Raw genomic sequence first — 26,067 nt, forward strand, 5'->3', positions numbered from 1 at the left:
TTTAATTTGTCTGTTGCTCCATATTTTGATAGATATAAATAAAATAGAATATTATCAAAATGAACATCTGTTATTGTGGTTTATGAACATAAGATCACATCTTTCTATATGAAATAGGCTAGTAATATCATATATTGTCAATTCAACTCAACTGAAGCAGAATTGCATCTTTGTCTTCTTCTTCTTCTTCTCTTCCGTCTAAGACGGGTTGAGTCTTCTCTTGAGCAGGATCTTCCAGTCTTATCTATTCCTTGCTGTCCGAAATAGTTCCTTATATGTTCTGCATCCTGAGATGTTCTTTATTGCTTTCAGCCAGGTAATTCTTGGTCTTCTTTTTTCAGTTGGAAAAGTATTAATTAGTACGTTAGGGAGTCTGTCTGCATCCATGCGTACAGTGTGACCAAACCATCACACTGTACGCATCACACTGTACGTTGTTGTATTCTAATTTTTTCTATTATTGTATTTTTATACAATAATTCTTGTCTGACTGTGCTGTTTGTTTTCTTTTCTATCCAACTTGTTCTATTTATTTTTCTTAAGCATTTCATTTCAAATGCCAGCAGTTTTTTTTTCTCCTCTCTTTTCTTAACTGTCCATGCTTCAGCTCCATAGATGACTGTTAGTATAATTATTGATTCATATAATTTGATTTTGGCTTGCTTAGCTATCATGTTTGTTTTCCAGATTTTCTGTAATTTTCCCATGATGGTCCATCCTATCGCTATTCTGTGTTTGATTATTTTGAGTTCATCTATTGTTTCTGTTAGTTTTGATCCAAGATATGTGAAGTTTCTACTTGTTCTATTTGTTCTCCACTTAGGGTGGCTGAGATGGTAGTTATATTGCTCCCTATTTTCAGCACTTTTGTCTTTTGTATATTTATTGTCATGTCATATGTTTTACAGGTTTCGTTTAGCTTGTTTATTAACCTTTGTAGTTCATTTGGGGTTCTTGCAATAAGGACAAGATAATCTGCATATTTGATATTATTTATGTTTAAACCATTGGCACTGATTCCAGGCTCATTGTCTATTGCCTTCTTTACAACTTCATCTAGATATATGTTGAATAGGCATGGGGATAATGGGCATCCTTGCATTACTCCTTTTTGGATCTCTATGGGTTCTGTTGTGAGTGTGTCCTTTTTAATTACTGCATTTGTCTTAGAGTAATATTTTATCAGAAGTTGTATTATGTATTTATCTATTACTTTTTATATAGAACTTTAAGAAGGATTTCTCTATTGATACTATCAAAAGCTTGTTCAAAGTCCACAAAACAACAATATAGTTGTGGTCTTCCCAGTTGAGCTCTGCTAGTTGGTGCAATGTGAAAATCTGGTCTGTTGTTGAATAGTTTCTTCGGAAACCAGCTTGTTCTATGCCTATCAGTTCTTTATAGGTGTTTTTTTAATCTATTTTGTATAATTATTACGAATATTTTATAGGTGTGGGAGAGTAAATTGATTGGTCTGTAATTTCTGCAGTCTCTTTTGTCTCCTTTCTTGTATATTGGGATAATCTTTCCAGTTCTCCAGTCATCTGGGATCTCTCCTGTTTGTAGTATTTTATTGAATAGGATTGTTAAATATTCGATTGATGTGCTGCCTCCATATGACCACAGTTCAGTAGGGATAGTATCAATACCTGGTGCTTTATTGTTTTTCATCTGTTTTATTGCGTATCTAACTTCTTCTTGTAAAATTTTTGGGTGGTCATTATTTTCTTCTATTGTTGGCATTGTAGTTTTGTTTCCCTGGTGAAAGATAGCCATAAAATGATTTGACCAGATTTTTCTTATATCTTCAATATTCCGAGTTTCAGTCATCTTGTTCTTTATCATTGTTACTGCTTTTGCTGAGAATTCTTTTGTAATTTCTCTCATGGAAGACTTTTAGGTTGTTTTGTTGGTATGCTTCTTGGCATTTCTTAGCTTTTTCTTCTAACCATTTTTTTTGGCTTTTTTGCATAGGTTATCAACTTTATTTTTTAGTGCTCTGTGTTTTTCTCTATTCTCTTCGTTGTTTTGTTGGTTTACAAGTATCTCGGCCTCTCTTTTCTCTTCTATTGTAGCAAAGATTTTTTGGGTTAGCCACTGTTTGTTTATTTTGGGTTTGGTACCTAGAATGTCTTTTGCAATTGACAACACTGTTTCTTTTCCTTCTTCCCAGTATTTTCCACTGTTCTGGAAGATGGAGGGTTTTAATTTCAAGCACATCTGTTCTAAAAATCGACTTTTGCTTGAGCTATCTTTTAGTTTTGATAGGTTGATGTTTTCTTATCTTCTGATATTGTTTTTCCTGTTGAATTTTATCTTCACTTTGGCAGTTAATATTTCGTGGTCGGTGTCGAAATCAAAGCTTCTTAATGTTCGTACATTTTTTACTGCTCTTTTCCATTGTTTGTTTATGATATAGTCTATGCAGTTCTTTATATTACCATCTGGGGATGTCCATGTATATTTATTATTAGGGCGTTGATAGAACAATGTGTTTGCAATCATTAGACCATTTGCTTTACAGAAGTGGAGTAATTGTTCTCCTCTGTCATCAAGCTCTCCGTATCCAAATTTCCCTCACATCTTTTTTGTCTGCTGTGAACTATCCTATTTTAGCGTTAAAATCTCCCATCACTATCATGAGTTCTCTATTTTTGGAATTATCTATTTCCTGTTGTAGTTCTTCATAGAAATTTTCTATTTCTTCTTCTGAATGGTTACTATCTGTCTGGTGCATATATTTGGATTATTTTAATTGTTTGACCTTTTTCTTTTGCTTGTAATTTGGCTGTGATTATTCTAGGAGACACTGGTTTTATTTCAATTACTGAGTGGGTAAGTTTCTTCTCGATTAATAATGCAACTCCTTCTCTGTGTATGTTATCTTTTCTTCCTGAGAAGTATAGTCTTCCTTCTGGTAAATCCATCTCCACACCAATGTGTCTCTGATAAACCTAAAATACTCAATTTCAGTCTTTTTAAATTTTCCTGGACTAATTGCAGTTTTCCAGGTCAGTATAATGATCTTATGTTGAGAGTGGCTACATGTTTCACGTCCTTGGCTGACCACATTGCTGATTTCTCACCTACTTTATGTGGTCTTCTAGTAGGCGCGTCGGCTGCCCCGTACGTAGTAGCACTATCTCGGTTTGTAGACTTTTTCCTGCTCATGGAGGTTACTGGCATAATAATGTAGCCAGCTTGCCATGTCTCTGCTACATTCTTTGGTCCACGGCTCTTTATTCTTTATTGAGAGCAACCCATTTGGGTTTCCCCATCCTCCACCCGGGGGACGCGCCTGGTAGGAATGTGGTCTCCCCCAAGCATCTTTGTAGGAGTTCATATTTTTGTGAAGGTTTTTATGTTGTGCAGGTAATATATATATATATCAATGGCTTTAACAGGCCTTTAAGGCCCACAACCCTCCAAGCATGCTTGTATTTCGTAACCGAAATACGAGGATAGAATGGTCATCCCTATGCCTCGAGGTATTCCTGGCTGTATCCCTGTGTGTTCACGGGGTCGGTTTTCCTGCTTGCGGGATGAGAAGCCCCAGATAAACTGGGGAGAAAAACCCTACTGTCCATGCCCAAGACTGGCTAACTTGGCTATGGCTGAGGAAGATCATTCAGCTCTTCACGTCGTCGACGGGAATCGAGCCTAGGACACTCCTTCCCCAGTCATATGGTTGCGAAGCGCAAAGCCACTAGGCTAACCGCGCGGACTATATATATATATATATATATATATATATATATATATATATATATATATATATATATATATATATATATATATATATATATATATATATATATATATATATATATATATATATATATATATATATATATATATATATATAGAAAGTATTTTACCTTGGGTATAATAAATGTTAAAAAATACCAAGCAATTTTAAACCTGGTTTTACTGCATTTCCCAAGTAAGCAAACAGACAAACAAGTCAAGTTTGTGCCTGCAAGTGATACAAGTCTAGCTGATCCTACAGGTAGTGCAAGACCAAGGCAACTCGTGGTAAAGGTGGCATAAGTTCTGATCACTAATCTTAATATTTACCCTTAATGGCAAAACACATCTCCAAGAAGGGGATGTATGATATTTTGTATTAAACGCAAGGGGGCCACTACCCAGACCGGTTTCGACCTTTATTGAGGTCTCATCAGTGGGAGCCAGGCTAGAAATATCAAGATTTTAGTAATACAGAGCTTATAAGTATTTTACCAGAAAAAGTTACCATAAGGTGTTTTAACCTTATTAAATAAAACTCTCAGGAGGAGATATAAATGTAGAAAGTATTTTACCTTGGGTATAATTGCTTGGTATTTTTTAACATTTATTATATCCAAGGTAAAATACTTTCTACATTTATATCTCCTCCTGAGATTTTTATTTAATAAGGTTAAAACACCTTATGGTAACTTGTTCTGGTAAAATACTTATAAGCTCTGTATTACTAAAATCTTGATATTTCTAGCCTGGCTCCCACTGATGAGACCTCAATAAAGGTCGAAACCGGTCTGGGTAGTGGCCCCCTTGCGTTTAATACAAAACATAAGGGTAAATATTAAGATTAATGATCAGAGCTTATACCACCTTTACCACGAGTTGCCTTGGTCTTGCACTACCTGTAGGATCAGCTAGACTTGCATCACTTGCAGGCGCAAACTTGACTTGTTTGTTTGTTTGTTTGCTTACTTGGGAAATGGAGTAAAACTAGGTTTAAAATTGCTTGGTATTTTTTAACATATATATATATATTTTTTTTTTTGGGGGAGGGGGGGAGGCCAACTAAATATGGTGTTGTTGTTAAAAAGGTTTAAAAAAACTAACCCATTAATAGTATCGTCTTAAAACATTTTCCTTTTGATGGATGTTTTATTTATTTATTTTATTTTGATTTGCATTATTATCAAGACCGTTAACTCCCCCCCCCCACACACATCACCTCAACTACAGCGTTCACCATTCACTAACATAATATAATTTAAAACTAGTACTAAGCCATTTGAACTGAAAATTGGATAAACTATATTGCAATATATTTTGGTTAACTTTGAAATATTGAAACTTAACAAATGACTGTAAAAATAGAGAATATTTTATAGTAAAAACTAACCCATTAATAGTATCGTCTTAAAAAACATTTTCCTTTTGATGAATGTTTTATTTATTTATTTTATTTTGATTTGCATTATTATCAAGACCGTTCACTATTCACTAACATAATATAATTTAAAATTGGTACTAAGCCATTTGAACTGAAAATTGGATAAACTATATTGCCATATATTTTGGTTAACTTTGAAATATTGAAATTGAACAAATGACTGTAAAAATAGAGAATATTTTATAGTCTATTATTTAATTATTTCATGGCCAACCATCTCAAATATTAACAAATGACTATTTATCAACTTATATTGTATTAAGTATATGTTCTTTAATACAGGAATCCAATTTTTTAAAATTTCATGCCATTTTTTTTTCTTCTCAGGAAAAAATAACGGCACATATGTATATTTTTCAAGGAATGGACAAGTAATTGTACGCATGCGAGGCTTACCGTATGACTGCACTGCCAGACAAGTGGTAATTATGACTAAATTAATTAAGCATATGAAATAGGTAAAATTATAAGTTCATAAATTAGTAGATTAGGGAAACGTTTTACTGAAATTTAAACAAGATACAGTTTAAACGACCAGGTTAGTTAGTACCTAAAACACTCACGTTCCAGTCGTCTGCTAAAAGTAGTGGGATATCAGGCGACACCTGCCGAGTTCGTTAGAATCTTCTAACTTCGCTAATAAATTTAATTATGCAGAAAACAGTTTTAAATATGTATCCAGCAATTTTGATAAATGCATCAAAATATGTACGCAGTTAAAAACAAAGTTGTCTTTTATTACAAGTTGTGTATATTTCATGTATTAAATCACGTATTATTTATGGACATATTAATGCAGCACATAAGTAAAAGTTTCCTATTTCTCTGATTTCATTTGATATTAGCGCCACTATAGCTTATTCTAATGCCAAAATAAATTATGTTCTCTCTGATGTTTTGTATATAATGGATTTTCAGTCAGTCTGATTAGCTGTTATTAGTGTTTTAGCTATACAATATTGCTAATATTGTATCGACTATCATTTTTTACATTCTGTGTACGAATATAAAATTCATTAAAATAACACATTTTTGTTAGATGACTAGCAGAATTCGCATGTATGTCGATATTAATCAATGAATAGTCATAATTTCATATTAAAACCCCACCTGGATAAATTTAAAATTCCTGATGCATTTAAAATTCATCGTTTGGACTTCAGGCAGTAGTTTGAATTGTAACGATCTTAGTTCTTATTAGTTGCACGTTCCTATTTTTTGCATGTTTCTAATCAGGTATAGGTTATTGAAAAGTAAAATAGGTCATATTTCGCTGTGGCATACATATTTTGTATAAATAATGCTAGAATATTTCATAACTTATACACATCTGTCTTATTTAATGGCAGTACAGGATTACGAGTTTCTAATATTAAAACTACACGTTTACTGAGTTAATTTTAATGTACCTATTGACAGTATTCGATTTTCTGCGTCTAAAATGAATGAAGCATTAAAACACCAAGCCTGTGTAGCTCAAGAGCCTGTGTAGCTCAGTGGATGTGGCGCTTGCACACCACCGCGCTAGGCCGCACGAAGGAAGTCTTGGTTTCGAGTCTAGTCGGCGACTAGAGGAAATTTTTCTAAGCCTTTTTTCGACCGGTTCCCGAGTTAGTCGATCTCTGGCACGGGCAAGCAGGTTTTTCCTCCCGGAAACTCGGGTTTTTCGTCCTGTAAACTCAAGAAAATCGACCGTAGAACCCACATTATTTCAGACATTAAATATATTGTGTTAGGGTTAGAGACCACGAGATGGCGGCACATTTGAGCCGTCTCTCTTCACTGCGTACCGCTTAATTAGTGATAGCCTTGGGCCATCTGTCTCTGATTGGGTACCAGTGGAGATTGAACTGCCCACTCAGTCTCCAAAAGTTAGATAGGGCTAAATGGCCTCGCCTACTCCCGTATATACGGGAATAAAAAGGCGTTAGCTGATTTTTTTTTTTTTTTTTAAGTACAACTGTTATAAATTTAGCTGACATATCTTCCAAGCCCACTAACAAACTGATAAAAATATTTTTCTTAGCTTGTTAAGTTAGCTATATTTTTAAATTCACAGCACTGGTATAGTAAGTAGCTATTCTTTTTTATTTCATGGATTTCTTTCAGAACCGTAATAGAAAAGTCATGCTGAAAAGGAAAGCACAAAGTTAAAAGATGAATCGTATTCAACCTGTTTAACTGATAGGTCAATACAAGTAAAAAAAAAAAAAAAAATGAGAAACAGAATTTTTTTTTAATATTGTACGCTCTCAGATTTTATACTTATATGAATTCAAATAAGCGAGAATTCTAATAAATACTTAAATATTTGAGCATAATGCACTAGTTTTCTTGGCAGGAGGAAAAATCTTAGTTTTCCTCCCATTATCGAACTAACCCAACATCGAACTAATTGTTGGACTTTGTGTTCCAGATGGATTCAAATACAGCTGGTTTTAAATTTTTTAAATTTTAATATTTTTTAAAAAGTTACATATACTACTCCATTTTAAATCATTATCAAATTCTATACTTTTTTGTAAATAATTCATGACTTGCTGTTTCTGAGATAGAACTTTGTTTAAGAGGGAAAATATTTTAACCTAGTCGGCTGGGTTTCTTGGCGATGAGGAGGAGGTGGAGAGGATCCAGAGGAGAGTGACCAAGATGACCACAAATCTATAGAATGCACCTTATGAGAATAAGTTAAAGATTTGGAGGTTACATAAATTGGTTGATAGGCGGTAAAGGGGTGATATAATCGAGATATAAAAACTGCTGAAAAGTTTTTTGCAGGATTAATACAGAGGACATTTTTTTAGAACAGTCTGGTAGTGGGAGAACTAGGGGTCGATCTTGGAAATTGAGCGAGGCTGTGGTTAGCAAGGGTGTGAGGACTAGATTTTTTTGCTTGGAGAGTGGTAAATGAATGGAATAGGTTGCCAGAGTCTGTTGTGGGTGCCATGACTATGAATAAGTTCAAAGCAAAGTATCATAGATATCCGGCCTGGTTGGCCGAGTGGATAGCGTATTCGCTTTCCAGGCAAAAGGCTGCGGGTTCGAACCCGTGATTGTCTGTAGAAATACCAGTGGTGGTCGGCGGTAGATTGTATAGTTGCGGTCAGTTGGTGATTGAATGGTGGAGACGGAGTTGTAGAGCTGGTATCCTCCCTCGATGAGTCCTTGGGCTCCCTGTGGAGGTGTCAAATAATAATAATAGTGATAATATTGTGCGAATGTTGGATAGTGCTTGGTATAATATTTAGGGCCTCCCTCGATGAGTCTACAGACTCCATGGAGTTGCCCGTGTAATAATTATAATAATAACAATTATTATTATTTCCCAAAAGTATGTAATGTGTGTCAGGGAGTGTGGGTACCCATGCCTTTCTCTTTGAATAAATAAACAAAAATTAATAATTACTGTGGCTAGCTATAGTGGTTAACAGATACAGTGCATCCAATATTACCTTAAAAGCATTGTTATCTTACAGATTAATATAGGAATTAAAATGGGTTAAAATTACAGCTTGTGTGTGTGTTCCTGCTTGTTTTGCAATAATAAAACACTGCACATTTCAGTACGAGACCGGCTAACACCCTCAAATAAAAATCCCTTATAGAGGTTCCTCGCGTTTTAGAGGGGTATTCTGACTCAATTCGTCATACTTCTGACAACGTTTCGGAGGCGATACTGATTGTAAAAGTAGAGTTAATAGTTAGTAGATTTCAGCAGTTGTGTGGGTGTATATTTTGACATTATATTTTATGATAATTTAGCCACAAACGTAAATCAGGACAGCGTATGTTTATTTATTTCCTAGCGGCTAAAGGCACTACTTTTCACTGCAGTTTTTTTTTCTTCTTATTTTCAAGTAAATAATTATGTATTATGAGCCATAAATACGCGATAAACTTTATTATGTTAATCTTTATTACATATTTATGCAAATTTAAAATTATTATAAGGTGTATATTGCTTACAATTTTACAGAAATTTTAAAAAATGTATTAAAATAATGTATTAATGTAAAAATTAAATGCATTAAAATAATGTATTAATGTAAAAATTAAATGCATTAAAATGAATCTTAAGTAATATCTGTGGCTTTCATTTGGCTGTAAACAATACAGAGCGAGCTATATTATCTACTGGTCATAAAATAACATAAGAACAAATGAAGTCATCTATAGAATATGAATCAATATAATGAACAATTAATGATCTGTTTATACAAGTAATTGTTTTCTTGCTAAATCTGGCAACTGCAATATTAAATAAGGAATATCATGACAAGCAATATTAATAGAACAAATGGATATGTAAATATTAGATAATTTATAGCAAAAGAATTGTGCCTTGTCAGAGATGGGCGGGGGGAGGGGGGGTAATAGCTCTTTGCCAAAGACGAAAACAGATCTTAAGGGAAGGAAAAAAAAAACGCCATTAATAGATAATAAACAAAAATGAATTTCACAAGTAGAGGGGAATAGTCTCCTAAGATTACAGAATACCGTGTGACTCTCTGAAAATAAATGAATCCTCTTACGCTTTTTATTCCTCAAAAGAAGCAGGCAGCACTATTTTAGTCCTGAAGTTTGGAAATCATTTGTCGGTGTTCACTGTTCGTCTCACAGCAAGTTGAGTGCATTCCTGGAGGAAAGGTGACACGAAACAACTTCTGCTCTCTCATGTTTCTAATCTCAATTAATATTATCATGTGCATATTGTTTTTTTTTCCCCGGTTATTTTGTGTCAGTTGCGGTTGAGAATCCAGTTTCGTTTGGGAGAAGAAACTATATTTCTGTGAGCTAAATATTGACTAGTTCACGAAACAAATTTGTCGATTTTTTTATGTGTAAATGAAAAATAAATCTTTAAGAAGGTTAAGCAGAGTTCATTTCTACGTAAAAATACTGTAAATTGAGAAGTTGTTTTTATTTGTTTCATTTAAGATCAAAATGGAATTTGTTGGGTTGTTGACTATTGCTAATGATGTTTGTTTTTGTGTAAATATGCTGTTCTGGATTTTATATTTACTTGAATTATATCAAAATACAAACTGAATAGTACCATAAGTAGGCTTACTGTCATCCGTACAGACTTTTCGTTAGACCGTTACAGTATCAATCTTTGCTACGATACTCAATATAATCTTACATCTTGGTACCACAAGTACAAGCCTCTACTTGTGGTACCAAGTACAGGCTTTCAAAATTACGTTTAAGTAACCTGCTCTGACTTTTAAGAAATAGAAAAGGGGCAGGGTTATAAAAAAAAAAAAAAAAAAAAAAAAACACGTCTCAACTATTCATTTTCCCAGATCCATAATAGACATAATACACTGGCCTGACAGCCTTAGATAATTCGGTCAGAATTCCAAACAACATAATCTAATCCGGATCTATTCACCCAACTATACTTTTTGCTCATTATCACTCTTTCAGAGACTAGTACTAAACAAAAGTAATGCGTATTCCTTTTTTATTTTTTAAATTGTTATTGACCTGTTCATCAAATTGCAATATTATCAACTATGTAGGAAATTGCCAATAATAAATTCTTTGTTTATTGTTCTTTTCCTGTTTTATTTATATGGATATCCCTTAAAAGTCATATATTTATGTTTAAAAACTAAAGGAGTCCGTTTCCTACTCAACAACTATAAATTATTTTTATGCGAAATTAATTAATTTTTTTCACTTGCTTATCTGCCTACTTGTTTTCACTTACACAAATAGGAGAATATATGATGAGATAGTTGTACATGAAGGATGTGTACATCTCCAACGAAAGAATCAATAAATCAACATAACAGTTTTTCAGTCATTTTGGTATATTTAGTCACTAGTGAATTTTTCTTTACATATTGATTATGGTAATGGCGTAACAGAGCGAGGTCACGAGTGTCGATATATCTTCTTCTTCTTCTTCTAGCTTTACAACTCTTTATGAGTTTAGCTTGCAATTGTGTCGATATATCAGTATGATGAAATAATGGACTGCAACTATTAATCGAGGATGGATCAAATGGACTATCTGCATATTGAACTGACTAGTAGATATTATAATTTGTCACTCCATACTATATTTTTTATTTATTTAATTATTTTTTTTTACGCACAGGGGTCACCCCATACGATGTCGTTCCGTTGTTTGGGATGACGCCTATACATAGAAGTCCTGCCACGGAAACTAAGACGATGGAATTCAGTACGTAGTATTCCAATGCAAACTTGTACGGTGTGACCTTTCTAAATTCCTAACGGAAAAAATAAATAACAAAACTATGATCTTATTTTATTTCGTTATGTTTTTTTTTTTTTTTGAAGGATCCGTAATAGATAAAAACTAATATTGGGCTTATTCTAAAAATCTCTTGTCATTTTTGACACAATAAATAACCCATTTTAGATAGCATGAAATAAACCGAATCTAAATGATTTTATGCATGCATATATGACTCATGCAAGGCGTGTGTTGACTCACTGGTTTCACTGTGTCGCAAAACAAACTTGTGTATTCGAGTGAACACATACAAGTTTGTTTTTGTGTAACACACACATGTATTCCCTCTCTCTCTCTCTCTCTCTCTCTCAACAAAAACACAAACAGGATCATTAAGTATTACTTTAACTATGTCTATGACTATGTCTTCCATGTGTTAAAGTTCTTTGAGTGGTTCTCTCAAAAGCAAGTAACGTAGCTGTCATTTGATATACATATAAAAGTCGTGTCAAGGTCTTTTAAGCTATCAACTGTAGTAATTTACGAAGTGCTAAGCCTGTTGCTCGTAACAATACTTAATGAACCATGATAACATAAATGAGAATTAACAACAAACGTGAAGTACACAATTTAAACAAAGCAATCAAGAAGTAAATAAGAAGCAAAAACTTCATGTTTCTTCTCCAAGAAAGATAACGATTATCTCCTACAAAAATGTACTATAAAAGATGGTAATCCATATATTATTTTAATGTCTATAAAGATATATTCGAAACTTTAAAATTGAGAGCTTAGTTGGGAACTGATTTTAAATTGGTGAAATTAATTTTTTTTGCTACGTTAAAATAATAAGAAACTACATAATTAAATAAAATATACATTATGGTGGTAAACACTAAATATCTGAAGGAACTACCTCCCATTTATCACTATACCCTTTGCATACTCTATATCAAAAGAGGATAGTACTTGTCTGAACTAGCCATAGTATCTTTTGAAAAATATTGCTACGAACTGGCTACCTAAATGATGCAATTTCCTGAACATTAAAACACCAGCTTTAAAAATGTTCGATGACATTGTCTTCACCGTTTATAAACACAAACGAAAGAGAAGCCATCCAATCTGTATAAAAACTGTATTAAGTTTCTGTCTTAACATATCCAATACGAGTGGTCAAACGAGACGAGGAAAAAATTGTATACATTGGAATCATGTCTTAAGTATACTAGAAACTGAAAAATTTGCGCAAGAAAATATGATGCAATATCGCACCAATCAACAGAATGTGCCACTACACAACGCAATGGAGAATATGTTATATCGCACCATCATGTAACTTACTTCATGAATTCCAATAATCCTTGAAAAATCTGTTTCTCTACTATGCTAATGATCAAAGGATGCTTTGATCATTAGCAAAGTAAATTCTTTGTTAATTTACTTAATAATAAGAGATATAATAATTTGATATTGTAAACCGAAATAACACTTTTCTGCGCAATATATGCAGATAATTTGCAAAGATTGAATTAAGCAGAAAAGCTGAAAATGTTAAGACAACAATCTTTTTTTTCTCTACAATACAGCAAGCTAAAGTTAGGTAAAATCTGATTGACTATAGCTTGTCTTTGAAACACACACACCTTTGAAAATAGCAAGATCCTAATGAATTAAAAGTACCTTTCATGACTAATTGTGATCTTCTTTTCTCCCCACCATACTTAACTCAACCATCGCACTTCACCAAGCGTTGACAATCCAAATTTAATGACTGTATTACTAAACCAAAATTAGTTTGGGTTATGTATTTATATACATAGACAGTTCAAAATGCATCTATATTTAGTCTATTTATAATATTTTTTCTTTGCTACTACTACTAATGACTCAGCATCAAATTACGTCTATCCTTGTTGATTCAGTATTCAGGGGTACCTAAACTATGTGAAGGTGAGGATGGACTCAATTTGGTCAAACAACTCTTTGATTCTTCGACATACACTAGCCTTAGAGGCCATCTGTAGATCGATCTCTTCCTACTTATCATCTTTGATCCTTTGGCCAACCAAATTTTATTTTGCATTGGCTGAAAATCTGACATGCATTATGATAATATAACGTAATTCAAAACAGTGTAGATCCATTTACCACCGAATCGAACAAAGCTTCTATGCAGCCTTGTAAAGCAGACAAACTGGCCAGAAGAACATACGAATACATACAGCATCATAATATCTTTAGTTGCTTCGGATAATTCTAAACAGCAATATATACTTAAGGATGGTATTAAATATAATAAAGGATGATATTAGATTTAATTTAAATCTGTATTAAGGTCTCCGTGAAAAAAGTTCATACTTCGTGTGCTTTTTGTGTTACTCTTGGATTAAAACCTTCCTCATAAAAGAAAAATATTCTTAATATTATTAGAAAATAAATTTTCCGAAAGTTTTAAAACATTCAAAAATTTCTTAAAGAAATTTTTACTACTTCAGTCCTTTCTTAAACTTTTAATAATAAGAGGGATGCATGGAGCGAAAATTCCCTCCCCCCCTCTCTTTCTGTGAAGCTTGCGAAAACGTCGAATGTATCCCATTTCCAGTATTGTACGCAACTATACTTGTTCATATCTAGCTTTTATATCTTAATTCGACACGTGGTTTGTTACTAGTACTCAGTATTCAAAAAAATAAAAAATAAAAAAATCTAGGTAATGACACGATTTTTACAACAGAGTATATGCTTCCTATCTTCGTGTGTGTGTGTGTGTGTGTGTGTGTGTGTGTGTGTGTGTGTGTGTGTGTGTGTGTGTGTGTGTGTGTGTGTGTGTGTGTGTGTGTGTGTGTGTGTGTGTGTGTGTGTGTGTGTGTGTGTGAACTTTTAAGTGTTCCCATCTCTATTGATGAAATAATAGTACAAAGTCTAATAGATAAAAATTGCCACTTGTTTGCACTTAACAGATATTCACCTATAGATTTCGTTTCCAAATATGTTTAGATAACTCGCTTTTGGATAAATGGGTTATCAGACCATTTGCTTATTTAATTTCGTATGATAAGCATAATTAGATAAATTCTTGGAGATTGCTTTGTGTGTTTTTCAGTGGCATTCTTCATAAAAAATACACTTCACGATGAATAATACTGAGAAAAGGAAGTCATCATTCAACTCCTATATCGAAGCTAATAGCTTACAATGAGATTATAGCCATTGTTCAAAAAAGAACAGTCTGGTGCAATTTGAACGGATTGAATAATTTTCCTAAGAATGATCTTACATACCAGCCTTGACAAAACATTTAGTGTATTGCTGAAGGCGTAATGTTTGTCAAGGATAAAATTTTCAATGTGTGCACAGTAATAATTTTTAGATGATATTAATAATAATAATGAACTTATTAAAGTCGATATTATTTATTAGGATGCATTCTTCAATAAGATATTGTGTTTATCAGATAAGCATTCATTTTTATCTTTCACAGGTCGAATTTTTCGCTGCAGGCGACAACTGTTGTCCCGTCACTGGTGGAGAAGAAGGGATTCTGTTTATTCGGAAATCTGACGGTCGGGCATCAGGGGATGCTTTTGTTCTATTCGACTGTGAAGAGCTGGCAAACAAAGCCTTACAGAAGCATCGAGAAGTAATAGGTTCGCGCTACATCGAGTTATTCCGAAGCACCGAGTCCGAAGTCCAGCAGGTAGGATTGCTCGACTGAAATTCCAACTACTGATATTGCTGGAAACAAACACGTACGTTGTCAAAGTGATCTAGACGGACGTTCAGTCCCTTTCTGCAAGTTCTGGTGCGTTTCGTAAACAGACACCTCGGGTACAATTGCTGGGGGCTACTATTCCACGAAGTCATAACACTGCCGTCTAAAGTTCAAAGTCTCACGAAGCATTTTATGGAATTATTGCTGAAATAAGTTATTTTATTCAAAACAACGCTGAAATATTTTATTCAAAACAACGCAGCAAGGGTTAAGGAGCATAAATTGGCTTGTGAGGTAACATAAAGTACTTATGGGAATTGTCAGTAACTTAGACGTATTGATATCTTCGATGAGAAGAATCTTATATCGTTTATTAAAAAGAAGTGGATATACTCACAAGATTTAACACTGTATTAGTAAGCGTTCACATTCATAATTCGAATTTTCTAGCTTGAAGCAGCGTTTATCGTATGCTTATTGAACACCGCAGAAAAAAGAAAAAGAAAATAAAAACAATCTACAAAATATAGCGATAATCCGATACGTAACATAATTTATTTTATAATCACAAGCGATTTCTAATACCCGATTTCATATAACATCAAGAAAGTGATGAAAGATTTCAATCAGTTATAATTTAATTGAAATTTGGCTTTGAAATTATGAATATTCATAGTAGAAATTTTTGATTTTTCCAAATACAATTGATATTCTACAGCGATTTATTTTTGCAGAGATTTCGATACTGTTTGGCATCTTCAGCGCATGCTCTGAACTAATTAAATTATATAACAGTACCTAGTAAATCCTTGAATCAGTAGTCTCGCTCTTGTATGTTATTATTATGCCTAAGAGAATAAAAAAATATGCTGAATATTAAAATTGAAGTATTAAACCGTATCGCCGTTGTTAATTATTATCACACTTTTCAAGGATTTAGGCCTAGAGTGGCCTGTTCTGGGCTTAGAAGTCATCGTTGAGTCTCTTTAGAGGACGTCATAGTTTTCTTTTTCCTAATGGTTTGTAATTTAAAACTTGTTTTGGTATTTTTTTTCTGTTTTCATTCTTTCAACGTGATCCATCCATTTATGCTTATATATATTTTTTATTTTTTTCTGTTACTGATTCGTTTTAATTCTTTCATAAACGGTCGTTAATTATAAAAGAAATAAATAAATCCTCTAACGCCTTTTTTTATTCGCCAAAAAGAATAGACGAAGCTCTAGCCTTAATCCTTCGCAAATCAGCGAATAGCAGAATTTACAAATACAGATTATTTTAAAGGCACCAGGGTTGGAATATATGTGTTTAAGAATATTTCCACTTCCGTTAAATTCTGGAAAGCAATAACACTTCGTATTCAACCATTAAGTACGCGTGTGTTTCTATAGCGCTGTATCGTGATTCTAATATCCGATTAGAGGAATTTTTTTTCGACCATATAACTTGCAGTATTTCGGACAATAATATCTAGCTAGTAATAAAGTTAGATACCACGAGATGGCAGCAGTTGTCAGTCGTACTCTCCTTACCTAGTAGCCTATGAAATCACTGAGAGCATTGAACTGCCTTTCTTTTTTATTATCTATATTATCCATATTTCTTTATAGATAATATAGCCTCGCCTTTGAAGAATAATAGGTATCAGAGGATTTATTTAGCTATTTATTTTTTTATTATACAATTATCATGCGAAAACCCATCAAAGTCGGCAAAAATCCAAATACCAAACTTTTTTGCCTTAAATTATTATGGATGAAACCTAATACTTAAAATCAACTCTGAATTTATAGTTTTAATTGACTGGTAATATTTTACCTATCCACTGTCTAACTTTGTATGTATGTGTTTTACTATTTAATTAGTAAAATATTTTTCGTTTAATTTAGTGAAATAATTAAAAAAATAGATTTTCTTTAAAATTATCAGTTATATTTATTTATAAGAATTTTATATAACAAACGATAAAAGGAAAAAAAAAAGAACTCTCTTATAGCAGCACTCCATGCATTAAACAAATACACATTAGTCCTAATTTATTCTGTACTATTAAACAGAGTACATTACACGCGCTGTTTACTGTAATCTCGTTCATGGATCTGTAAGAAAACCTGGACTCGCAGCTGCGCAATATAATAGCAGCAACAACTACCTATAGTATCAATGTTTTCTTCGTGAACTAGTTCACTTAGTAACGGTATTATAATTTACAACAGCTTTTGGGTCAATGGCGTTCAACCTTTTTTCAGCTGTGACATTTCTAAATTAATCTTTCTGGCTGCCATAAGAGTTATATATATAAAAGAGTAGGGTTGTAGATATATGGTTACAAAGGTCTTCTGAGGGATTTTGATAAACATTTGATAAATTCTGATAATTTTGTATTTTACAATTCACTTTTAACAGTTAAAAAGAAAATAAATTCTCCCCAACAGAGGTATTGTCGTGAAACAAATTTGGTTGGTGGAAAGGATTTCGGAATACTTAAGTCTCCTCCTCTTCCTAGATGAGACAAAAGTTTTCGTATTCTGAAACTCAAGATGAGAAATTGTTGGTTAGCAGTGCAACTCCAGATAAAGCTTAACATCCAATTTCATAAAGCCCATTGCCAGTAAGTCGTAATCTTATAAACCCAACTGATATTTCCTGGATTTAGAAAAGATTCTTTTGGTCAACTCTTGAATACGAAACGTTTCCTGATATAAGAAAATCAAACCTATTTTTATTTGCTAAAAGAAAAATGAAGTAGATTTAGTAAAAACTGACCATAAAAATATGTATTTTTTACTACATGATACATATTCATTTATGTAATGGAAATCAATATGGAATTATGACTACTTTTCTCCTTCCGGAGGGAAGTAAGAGCAATAAAACAAAAAGATGGGAGGGGGAATGAGAGAATGTAGCAAACGAAGACAGTGTTTCTAATAGTTGGAAGTATGTGAACCTTGAACTCTACTTATAACAGCCCTGATCATTTACAACTGGCTTAGCTCTTCTAAAGTGTTCAACTTTTAAATTTAAAATAAAATGTTCTCTTAAATACTCAACTCGTTGCAAGTTGGCTAACGAAAGATCTCTAACGTAAAAAAACTGTGAACACATTATATTATCGAAACTGTAAATAAATTTCTTCCTTAAAAAAATTTCCATTCGGTGATTCTCTATCCTGTTTAATCCAACTGAGTTTGAATAGCAACAGAGTAAATATTCTGTTCTCTTCAAAATGCCAACCAAATAAAAAAGTTCTCATTAATTCCGTTGCTCATCAAAGGTCATATAAGGTACTCTAAAGAATAATTTATACACATTATTTCCCGAGATTTATAGGTGCGAGGCCATCCTGTTGAAGTTACTTTCAACATCTTTTTTTTTTTTTTTTTACTTATAAAGTTTATTTAAATACATAAACAACAACAAAAAAACTTAACTAGAACTGCATTAATTATAGCATCAATAAAAATAAATTTATTTTGAAACTATAATTAATGCTCCATCTGGTGTGTAAATTCAACGAGAGCCAAAAATAATACGTAATTATTAAACTTACCGAAATTAACAAGCGTATTTCAACGTTTGGTAACCTGAAAGAAGGACATTTTATGCTGGACTAATGTCTGCTTATTTTTATTTGATATTCAATTTCCTTTTAACAAGTAAAATAGAGGAATATAGGAATTTTCCGTTCCTAATATTGAAATAACACACACACACACACACACACACACACACACACACACACACACACACACACACACACACACACACACACACACACACACACACACACACACACACACACACACACACACACACACACACTTGTCATGAATAGGCCATATTTTGCTAGTCTCTTCCCAGCTGAAATATGGCCAGTGACTGCCTGTCAAAAAGATAGATGCTAGATACAGTTGGTAAAACAATAAAAAAGTGAAGCAAAAATAAAACCCTATATTTATTTAACTAAAGAAACAATCATAGAATCGCCATAATAGCATTTACAGAAATTAATAGGGCCGTAGTGTCCGCGCGGTTAGCCGAGTGGCTATGTGCTTCGCAATCATATGCCTGGGAAAGGGGTGTCCTGGGTTTGATTCCCGTCTCCGACATGAGGAGCTTAAGATCTTTCTCAGGCATAACCAAGTTAGCCGGCCTTGGTCGTGGAACTCAGGGTTTTTCTCCCCAGTTTATCTAGGGTTTTTCCTCTCGCAAGCAGGCAAGCCGACCCCGTGAACACACGCAGCTACAGACATAGGACACACCGGAAGGTATAGGGCTAGTCACCTTATCCTCGGGACGGGTACGGCTAAAAAGGGCTAAAGATAGCTCCGTAACAGGCCACTAGGCCTAATACCTGAAGGGAAGAAGAATAGGCCGTAGTCAGTGGTCGAGATGAATAATCGAAATAAATTAACTAAAGTATCAACGCTTAATTATAGAAAAAGAAACGAATAATACGTGGCGCATGTGTGATATCAAGAGGAAACACGTTCTCTGAGAGGGATTTTTGATTCTGTTGCCATTATTGGAATTGTTATACTTCGCCAAATCATACATAAATGAAATTAATTTAAATTAAGTAGCTCCGAAGGAGGCAACGTTTACTGGTAAAGAGAGCTTTCAAGATGGGGGGGGGGGGGATGAAACTATTGACGTATTTATTGGACATTTCTCAAAATGCGGAGCATCTATAAAATTCCTTTTTTATCCAACCGTCTGTTTAATGCAAGTTAATCCGGTACTCTAGTTACAGCAATTGTTGAAATTTGAGATTCGAATTCTTTAGGAAATTTTCTCGATTTATCAGAATTTTTATTTTTATCGGATGATTTTCAAAGGAACAAAGGGAGGGCGAAATTACAAATTGCAATAACTCTTTATTGGTTGGAAGGCATTTGATAAAATCTGCTATTTAGGAAGAATATCTTCATATTTAGTCCACTTCCTTGCGAAAAACTGAGAAAACGATCCTAACTGGTTCGATTAAAAACTGGCTTCGGACTAACGGAATTTTACAAAAAAGTTGCTATTTTCTTAAAATCTGCACATCATTTCAGTATTTCAATTCCACTAATTTGTACCAGTACTTTTTTCTTATTATTATTATTATTTTTATTTTATTTATTTATTTATTTTGACAGTACGCAACGGTACTGTCCAGCATCTTTATTATCAGTGATGGGTGGCATACGAATGCGATTAATTTAAAATTTGTAATATTCCATAATTTTTTACATATTTATCTAGTATTCAAATGAGTTTAGTTATTTAATGAAATTTATATTTTTTATGTTTATTATTAAAATATTTGCGATATAAAATTTTTATCAAAATTATCATTCACGGTTTATTTATTGTTACATACTTACGAGGGTGATCTGAAAACTTCCAGCCTCGACCATAGATGGCAACACTATCAGTAAGTTTTTTTCTAAGTTGGTACATCTGTCATAAGCATGCATGTGAAACTGCAAGTCATTCTATCAAGTAGTTTGTTTTATACAGCTGTTTGAAGCAAAAGTGTTGTCTGTATCCCTTGAAATGGATAAAATTGAGTATGGTGCAGTTTCACATGCATGCTTATGACAGATGTACCAACTTAGAAAAAAAAAACTGGGATGCCGAGTTTAAACGTGGCCGTACCAGCCTTGAAGATGACCCACGTGAAGGACGTCCAAAAAGTGTAACAACACCAGAAACCATTGATCAAGTGCACGATCTGATATTGGATGACCAGCGAGTCAAAGTGCGTGAAATCGCTGAGACTATAGTCATTTCAAAAGAACGTGTAGGATATATTTGCATGAAGCATTGCATATGAAGATGCTTTGCGCAAGATAGGTGCCGCGCTTGCTCATAGCAGATCAAACACGCACTCGCATGAAAATCTCTGAACAGTGCTTAAAGCTTTTAATAAGAACAAAACTGATTTTGTGTGTCGATTTATTACTATGAATGAGACTTGGATTCACCATTACACACCAGAATTCAAACAGCAGTCAAAACAGTGGACAGAAGCCTGTTGTTCAGAGCCAAATAAGTCGGTTCCGTCATCAGGAAAAGTCACGGAATCGGTGTTTTGGGATGTTAAAGGCATTTGTTTATTAATTATCTTGAAAGAAATAAAATAATAACCGGGGAATATTATTCCGATCTTTTAACCAGATTAGACGAAAAAATTCGTGAGAAAAGACCCGGTTTGCAGAAGAAAAAAAGAAAAAAATCATCTTTCATCAGGACAATGCACCTGCCCACAAAGGTTGTTTTAGCAATGGGAAAATTAAGGGATCTGCACTATGAATTGTTGGAACATCCACCGTATTCGCCAGATTTGGCTCCCTCTCACTTCTATCTCTTCTCAAAACTAAAACTCTTCCTTGCTGGTCAGCATTTTTCTTCGAATCAAGAGGGGATTGCAGCCGTAGAGGGGTATTTTGCAGATGTTACTGAGAACTACTACGGGGATGGGATAATGGCACATCGCTGGAATAAATTTATTAGTCTTAAGGGAGATTATTTGAAAAATAAAAATAATTTTGAAATCATGAATTTGTGTTTTCATTGTTAAGTCAAGAACTTTGCAGACTACCCTCGTATACAGTTAAATGCATGCTTAACAAACTGTTATATACTTAATTTGCTATATATTCATTTTCTTATTCCAAAAACATTATTTACTGATTTTTTATTTCATAATCTGATCTTTTTTCATATCTTTTTAAGTTTACATTTTTTCTCCTACTAAAAACACTGATTGCATTGGCAAAATTAGGCAAAACGAAATTATATGTGTGCTATACATAAACCGAAAACGGATCGATATTTCATGAACATACTGGAACACGTTGGAGTTTTTTAAGGGTTTATTTTAGTACCTCGGTTTGGATGATGTCCTTGGGTTGGAAAGACCTGGGTTTCGAATTCCATCTAGGACAGTAAGCGAAAAACATTTATAAGCGCTTTTCAATCGAAGCTGAATTAGGGAGTCTCAAACAAGTCGCAACGCTTTTTCATACCTCAAACTAACAAGAAGAATAAATTATTTTAAAATTAAACTATATTTTAAAAAGTTATTACAACATTAAAAAAGGTGAATTAATAATTGGCAAAAAACATATTTACTGTTAGGGGTTTGGGGGAATCGCGTAAAATTTTAAACCTAGTTACGTCTCTCTCTCTCTCTCTCTCTCTCTCTCTCTCTCTCTCTCTCTCTCTCTCTCTCTCTCTCCTCTCTCTCTTTTAGACATAAAAAATTGGCATCATTTACGTAAAAATAATACAAATAAAAACTGAGAATCATTAATGGATGAAATATCTTTGAAATAAAAATATAAAAAAAGATTAGGAACGCAATATTCTACATCTAATAGAGATACAGTAAAAACAAAGCAAATTTCTCTATATGTAATAGATATACTCCATGAAGGACGAAAGATATTTAATTTTAGTGTAAGTCGTCCAATGACAGAGGCATTCTGATGCCTCTGTAGCACTGATTCCTGGTATTTTAACCAGAAGCGAGGGAGGTTTTAAAGGCATTCCTACTGAAATTAATAATCAGGTGTCGTGCAGGGGATAGAAGGCCCCAGAAAAACAGACCAAACTGGCCGAAGAACTCACACGCTGACGCCATATTAGACTATGGCGATAGGATTAAGTGTGCCAATCCTTGGCAAAATTAGGTTTATATAAAGCCACATTACTTGATTGACTGAAACTCCAATGTCCAACGTCAGCGTATAAGCACACCTACTGTTAGTTATTGAATCTCAGCAGCTATGTTATCGGAAGTTGCCAAGGTAGTAGGAAGAAAGAAAGAAAGACAGCTGAGGAAACTTTACCACCTGTCACCATTTTATCCTTTTCCTTTCCTTTTACACACACACACACACACACACACACAAACGTGTGTGTGTGTGTGTGTGTGAGAGAGAGAGAGAGAGAGAGAGAGTGTCAGAGAGAGAAAATACATATTTGTGAAAATATTGCAAAGAAAAATAACAAAAAATTGCTTTTAAATTTACTATGATTGACTTATATTTTTTTGTTGTTGTTGCTACAGTAGTACTAAGGTAACAAATAAAACTATAGTGCTGCTGTGAGGGCATTATATTACATAATCCAATTAATATTTTGTTAATATATGTATACACCAGATTTCTTTATTTTAATAACACTAAATCAGGTAAATATAAACGAATAAAAAGTTTTGGAGTTTTCTGTTTTATCTAACAAATCTCCTACTTCCAGATGCCATACGTTGGTCGGTTATGGTGGAGTACTTTCTGATTTTAAATGCATAGCTCTCAGGCCGACTCTCAGTTCAGTTTTCTTCTGAAGCATCTTTCTTCCTATTTCCAATTCCGATATTTTTACGTCTCCTAAATTCAGGTTCCAGATATTTTTCTCAGCCTCCAAATCCAGTTGCTACTTTCAGCAATTCCATAGAATCAGGTCGCCAATCCTTTGAACTACTCTTAAACAGTACCCCCACTCAGGCCTCTTATTGTAGATTGATTGTGTGTTCCAGTGTTCATAGCTAAATTTCTCAGTATGTTCTTAAGCAGTTTCTCTTTTTGTTAGATGAAAAACCAGCATTATCCTCAAGCTAAAAATAATCTCCTTATGATACGTATTATTATTATTATTATTATTATTATTATTATTATTATTATTATTATTATTATTATTATTATTATTATTATTATTATTATTATTATTATCAGGGGCGAATTCTCCATGAATTCTCCATTGAGAAAGAAGTAATATTTATTTGTTAATAAATGCATGCATTTATAAGCATTCCATTTAGGCTTTTATTTTTATAGACAGAAGACGTCTTAAGCTTGCGCGGCAATAATTGAGCTTTGCGCTGTGTATCGAAGGCCGATGCTTGCTCGTCTAGTCAAAGCTACCTTGGCTTGCTCGGTTGTAGGAGCTTCCAGGTCCTCGCAGCAGTACTGCGATTTCATGCGTGCGTATAGCCATTTCCGCTCCCTTCACGTCGTCTTAAAGACAAGGCCATACGCAGTCAAAGTACCTCTAGCCAGTGAGCTTCAGCAGGCTTTACAAGTGTGCGTGTTGCTTGGGAAAATCAAGTTACAGCCAACTTTTTATGACGATATTATTGACCAGTTCATAAAGAAGAATCGTAGGGTAGAATTTGTATTCAAGTAGCTAAATTGAAAAAGATAGAATATCATTTGTAAAATAAATGTTGTATTTGTATGATTAAATGTACATACATTTCTAAATATACAGTTTTAAATGGTGAGTAATTCATTATTCCGCTAATCAGACTTCAAGCACACCTCTCACTCCCTGAATGATAACAAGAGCAAGCGTGAATTTCAAGACCAGCATTCTCTTTTGCGATGAGTCCTTGGACTCATCGCAAAAGAGAACCCCTCCACACACACACACACACACACACACACACACACACACACACACACACACACACACACACACACACACACACACACACACACACACACACACACACACACACACACACACACACACTCTAACTGTCTACACTAGTTAATCCACCATCAGCACACTGCTCCATCTACCATCCACAAACAGTACTTTTGTCTGTTAATCATTTATTCATTTTTTTGTCCTAATTAGAAAAATGTCTTCGCATAAACGACAAGAATAGATCCTAGTGTTGAGAAATAGAAATTCTTCGAAGTCACTATACATTTACTACTTCGTATCAGGGCTTGCTTTACCGGCATTATACAGTATGAGGAAATACTCTCTTAAAACTTTCCTTATTGTCAATGACTTTTATTTTATTTTTTATACTCATTTCTCTTCGTAAATAAACTGTCCTAGTTATTCGCAGATGGCACAGTACAACTACAAACACGTACCTTGTCACTCTACACGGGGAAAACATTGTTTTCCTATGTAAACAAGCAATTTCTTTTGTAAGTACTATTTTCGTAACGAGTTAATACATACAATATTCAGGTAAAACAACAATTATTCGATATACTATTCGCATTTTAGTTGGAATTTTAATTAATTAAATCGTTAGTACAATTACTAGGCAAACAAACTTAAATAATTATATATATAAAAATCGTTGCGAAACTAATTACCGAGACTGCCTACATTGACAGCGTACTATAATGCACGAGTATCAATAAATTAGCTACAAAAATAAGAATACTATAAAATTTAATAAAATGAACTAATGAATGAATATATTTTATAGAGTGAAATTACTTTAGCATAATGTTCACCTATGTTGATATCAGATCGCGACTCGCCCAGTGATCAAAAGGGAGTTTTAAAATGACGTTCCTATCCTTCAAAATCCGAATTTGAAAAAAAAATTAAAATCTCGTTTCGGTTCCGTGATCTGTAACTTTTCAAATAAGATTTTTTAACGCCTTATTGCGTGATTAATCAGAATTTTTGTCTCTCACCCACGAAACGCAAAAGGTCTATAACACATCAGTCCGTGGAAGGGGTAAAGAATTTTTTTAAAATAATTTATTATTATGTCATTTTTGAAATATTCCGGAAATCCTGTTCTAGGGACCAAGCACAGAACTTTATTCAAGCCACTTCTGGACAAGAAGCGAGGCGATAGTATTACGCCTGAAGGCAATCGCAAACATTCCCAAGGCGAGATTGAAGGTAGGTTACTAAGGCTGAAGATAATCACAAATATTCATACCCAATAATAAAATACGAAGGCACTATTGGTGTGTTTTTATAGGTTATAATTAAAAAATGGAGCCTGATTGAGTGGATAGCCCCATTCTCCAACCAACAGTTGTGGATTTGGATCCTATTGTGTCATGAAAGTTTGTAATAAATGACTTTAGGTGGGAGATGAATTTCATCGTCCAGTGTGGGATCACCACCCTGCTTACTGAAGATCTGAAGTGGATTTAAAAAAAAGTGCCATGTTTGGTCCCTAGAAGCAGA

At 33.7% G+C, this 26,067-nt stretch overlaps 1 protein-coding gene across 1 annotated transcript in view; it reads left to right on the top strand.

The window, feature by feature from the left end:
• LOC150103219 (epithelial splicing regulatory protein 2-like) overlaps window positions 1–26,067 on the top strand; it is a 71,616-nt gene that overhangs the window by 13,068 nt on the left and 32,481 nt on the right. The window contains exons 2-3 of the mRNA XM_090397869.1: window positions 5,516–5,610; window positions 14,884–15,099. Of these exons, the coding sequence (XP_090253995.1) occupies window positions 5,516–5,610; window positions 14,884–15,099 (311 nt within the window). The remainder of the gene's footprint in view (window positions 1–5,515; window positions 5,611–14,883; window positions 15,100–26,067) is intronic.

This window comes from Typopeltis vanoorti, chromosome 9, assembly GCF_054136105.1.
Source record: "Typopeltis vanoorti isolate ZY-2024b chromosome 9, IOZ_Tvanoo_1.0, whole genome shotgun sequence".
Lineage (NCBI taxonomy): Eukaryota > Metazoa > Arthropoda > Arachnida > Uropygi > Thelyphonidae > Typopeltis > Typopeltis vanoorti.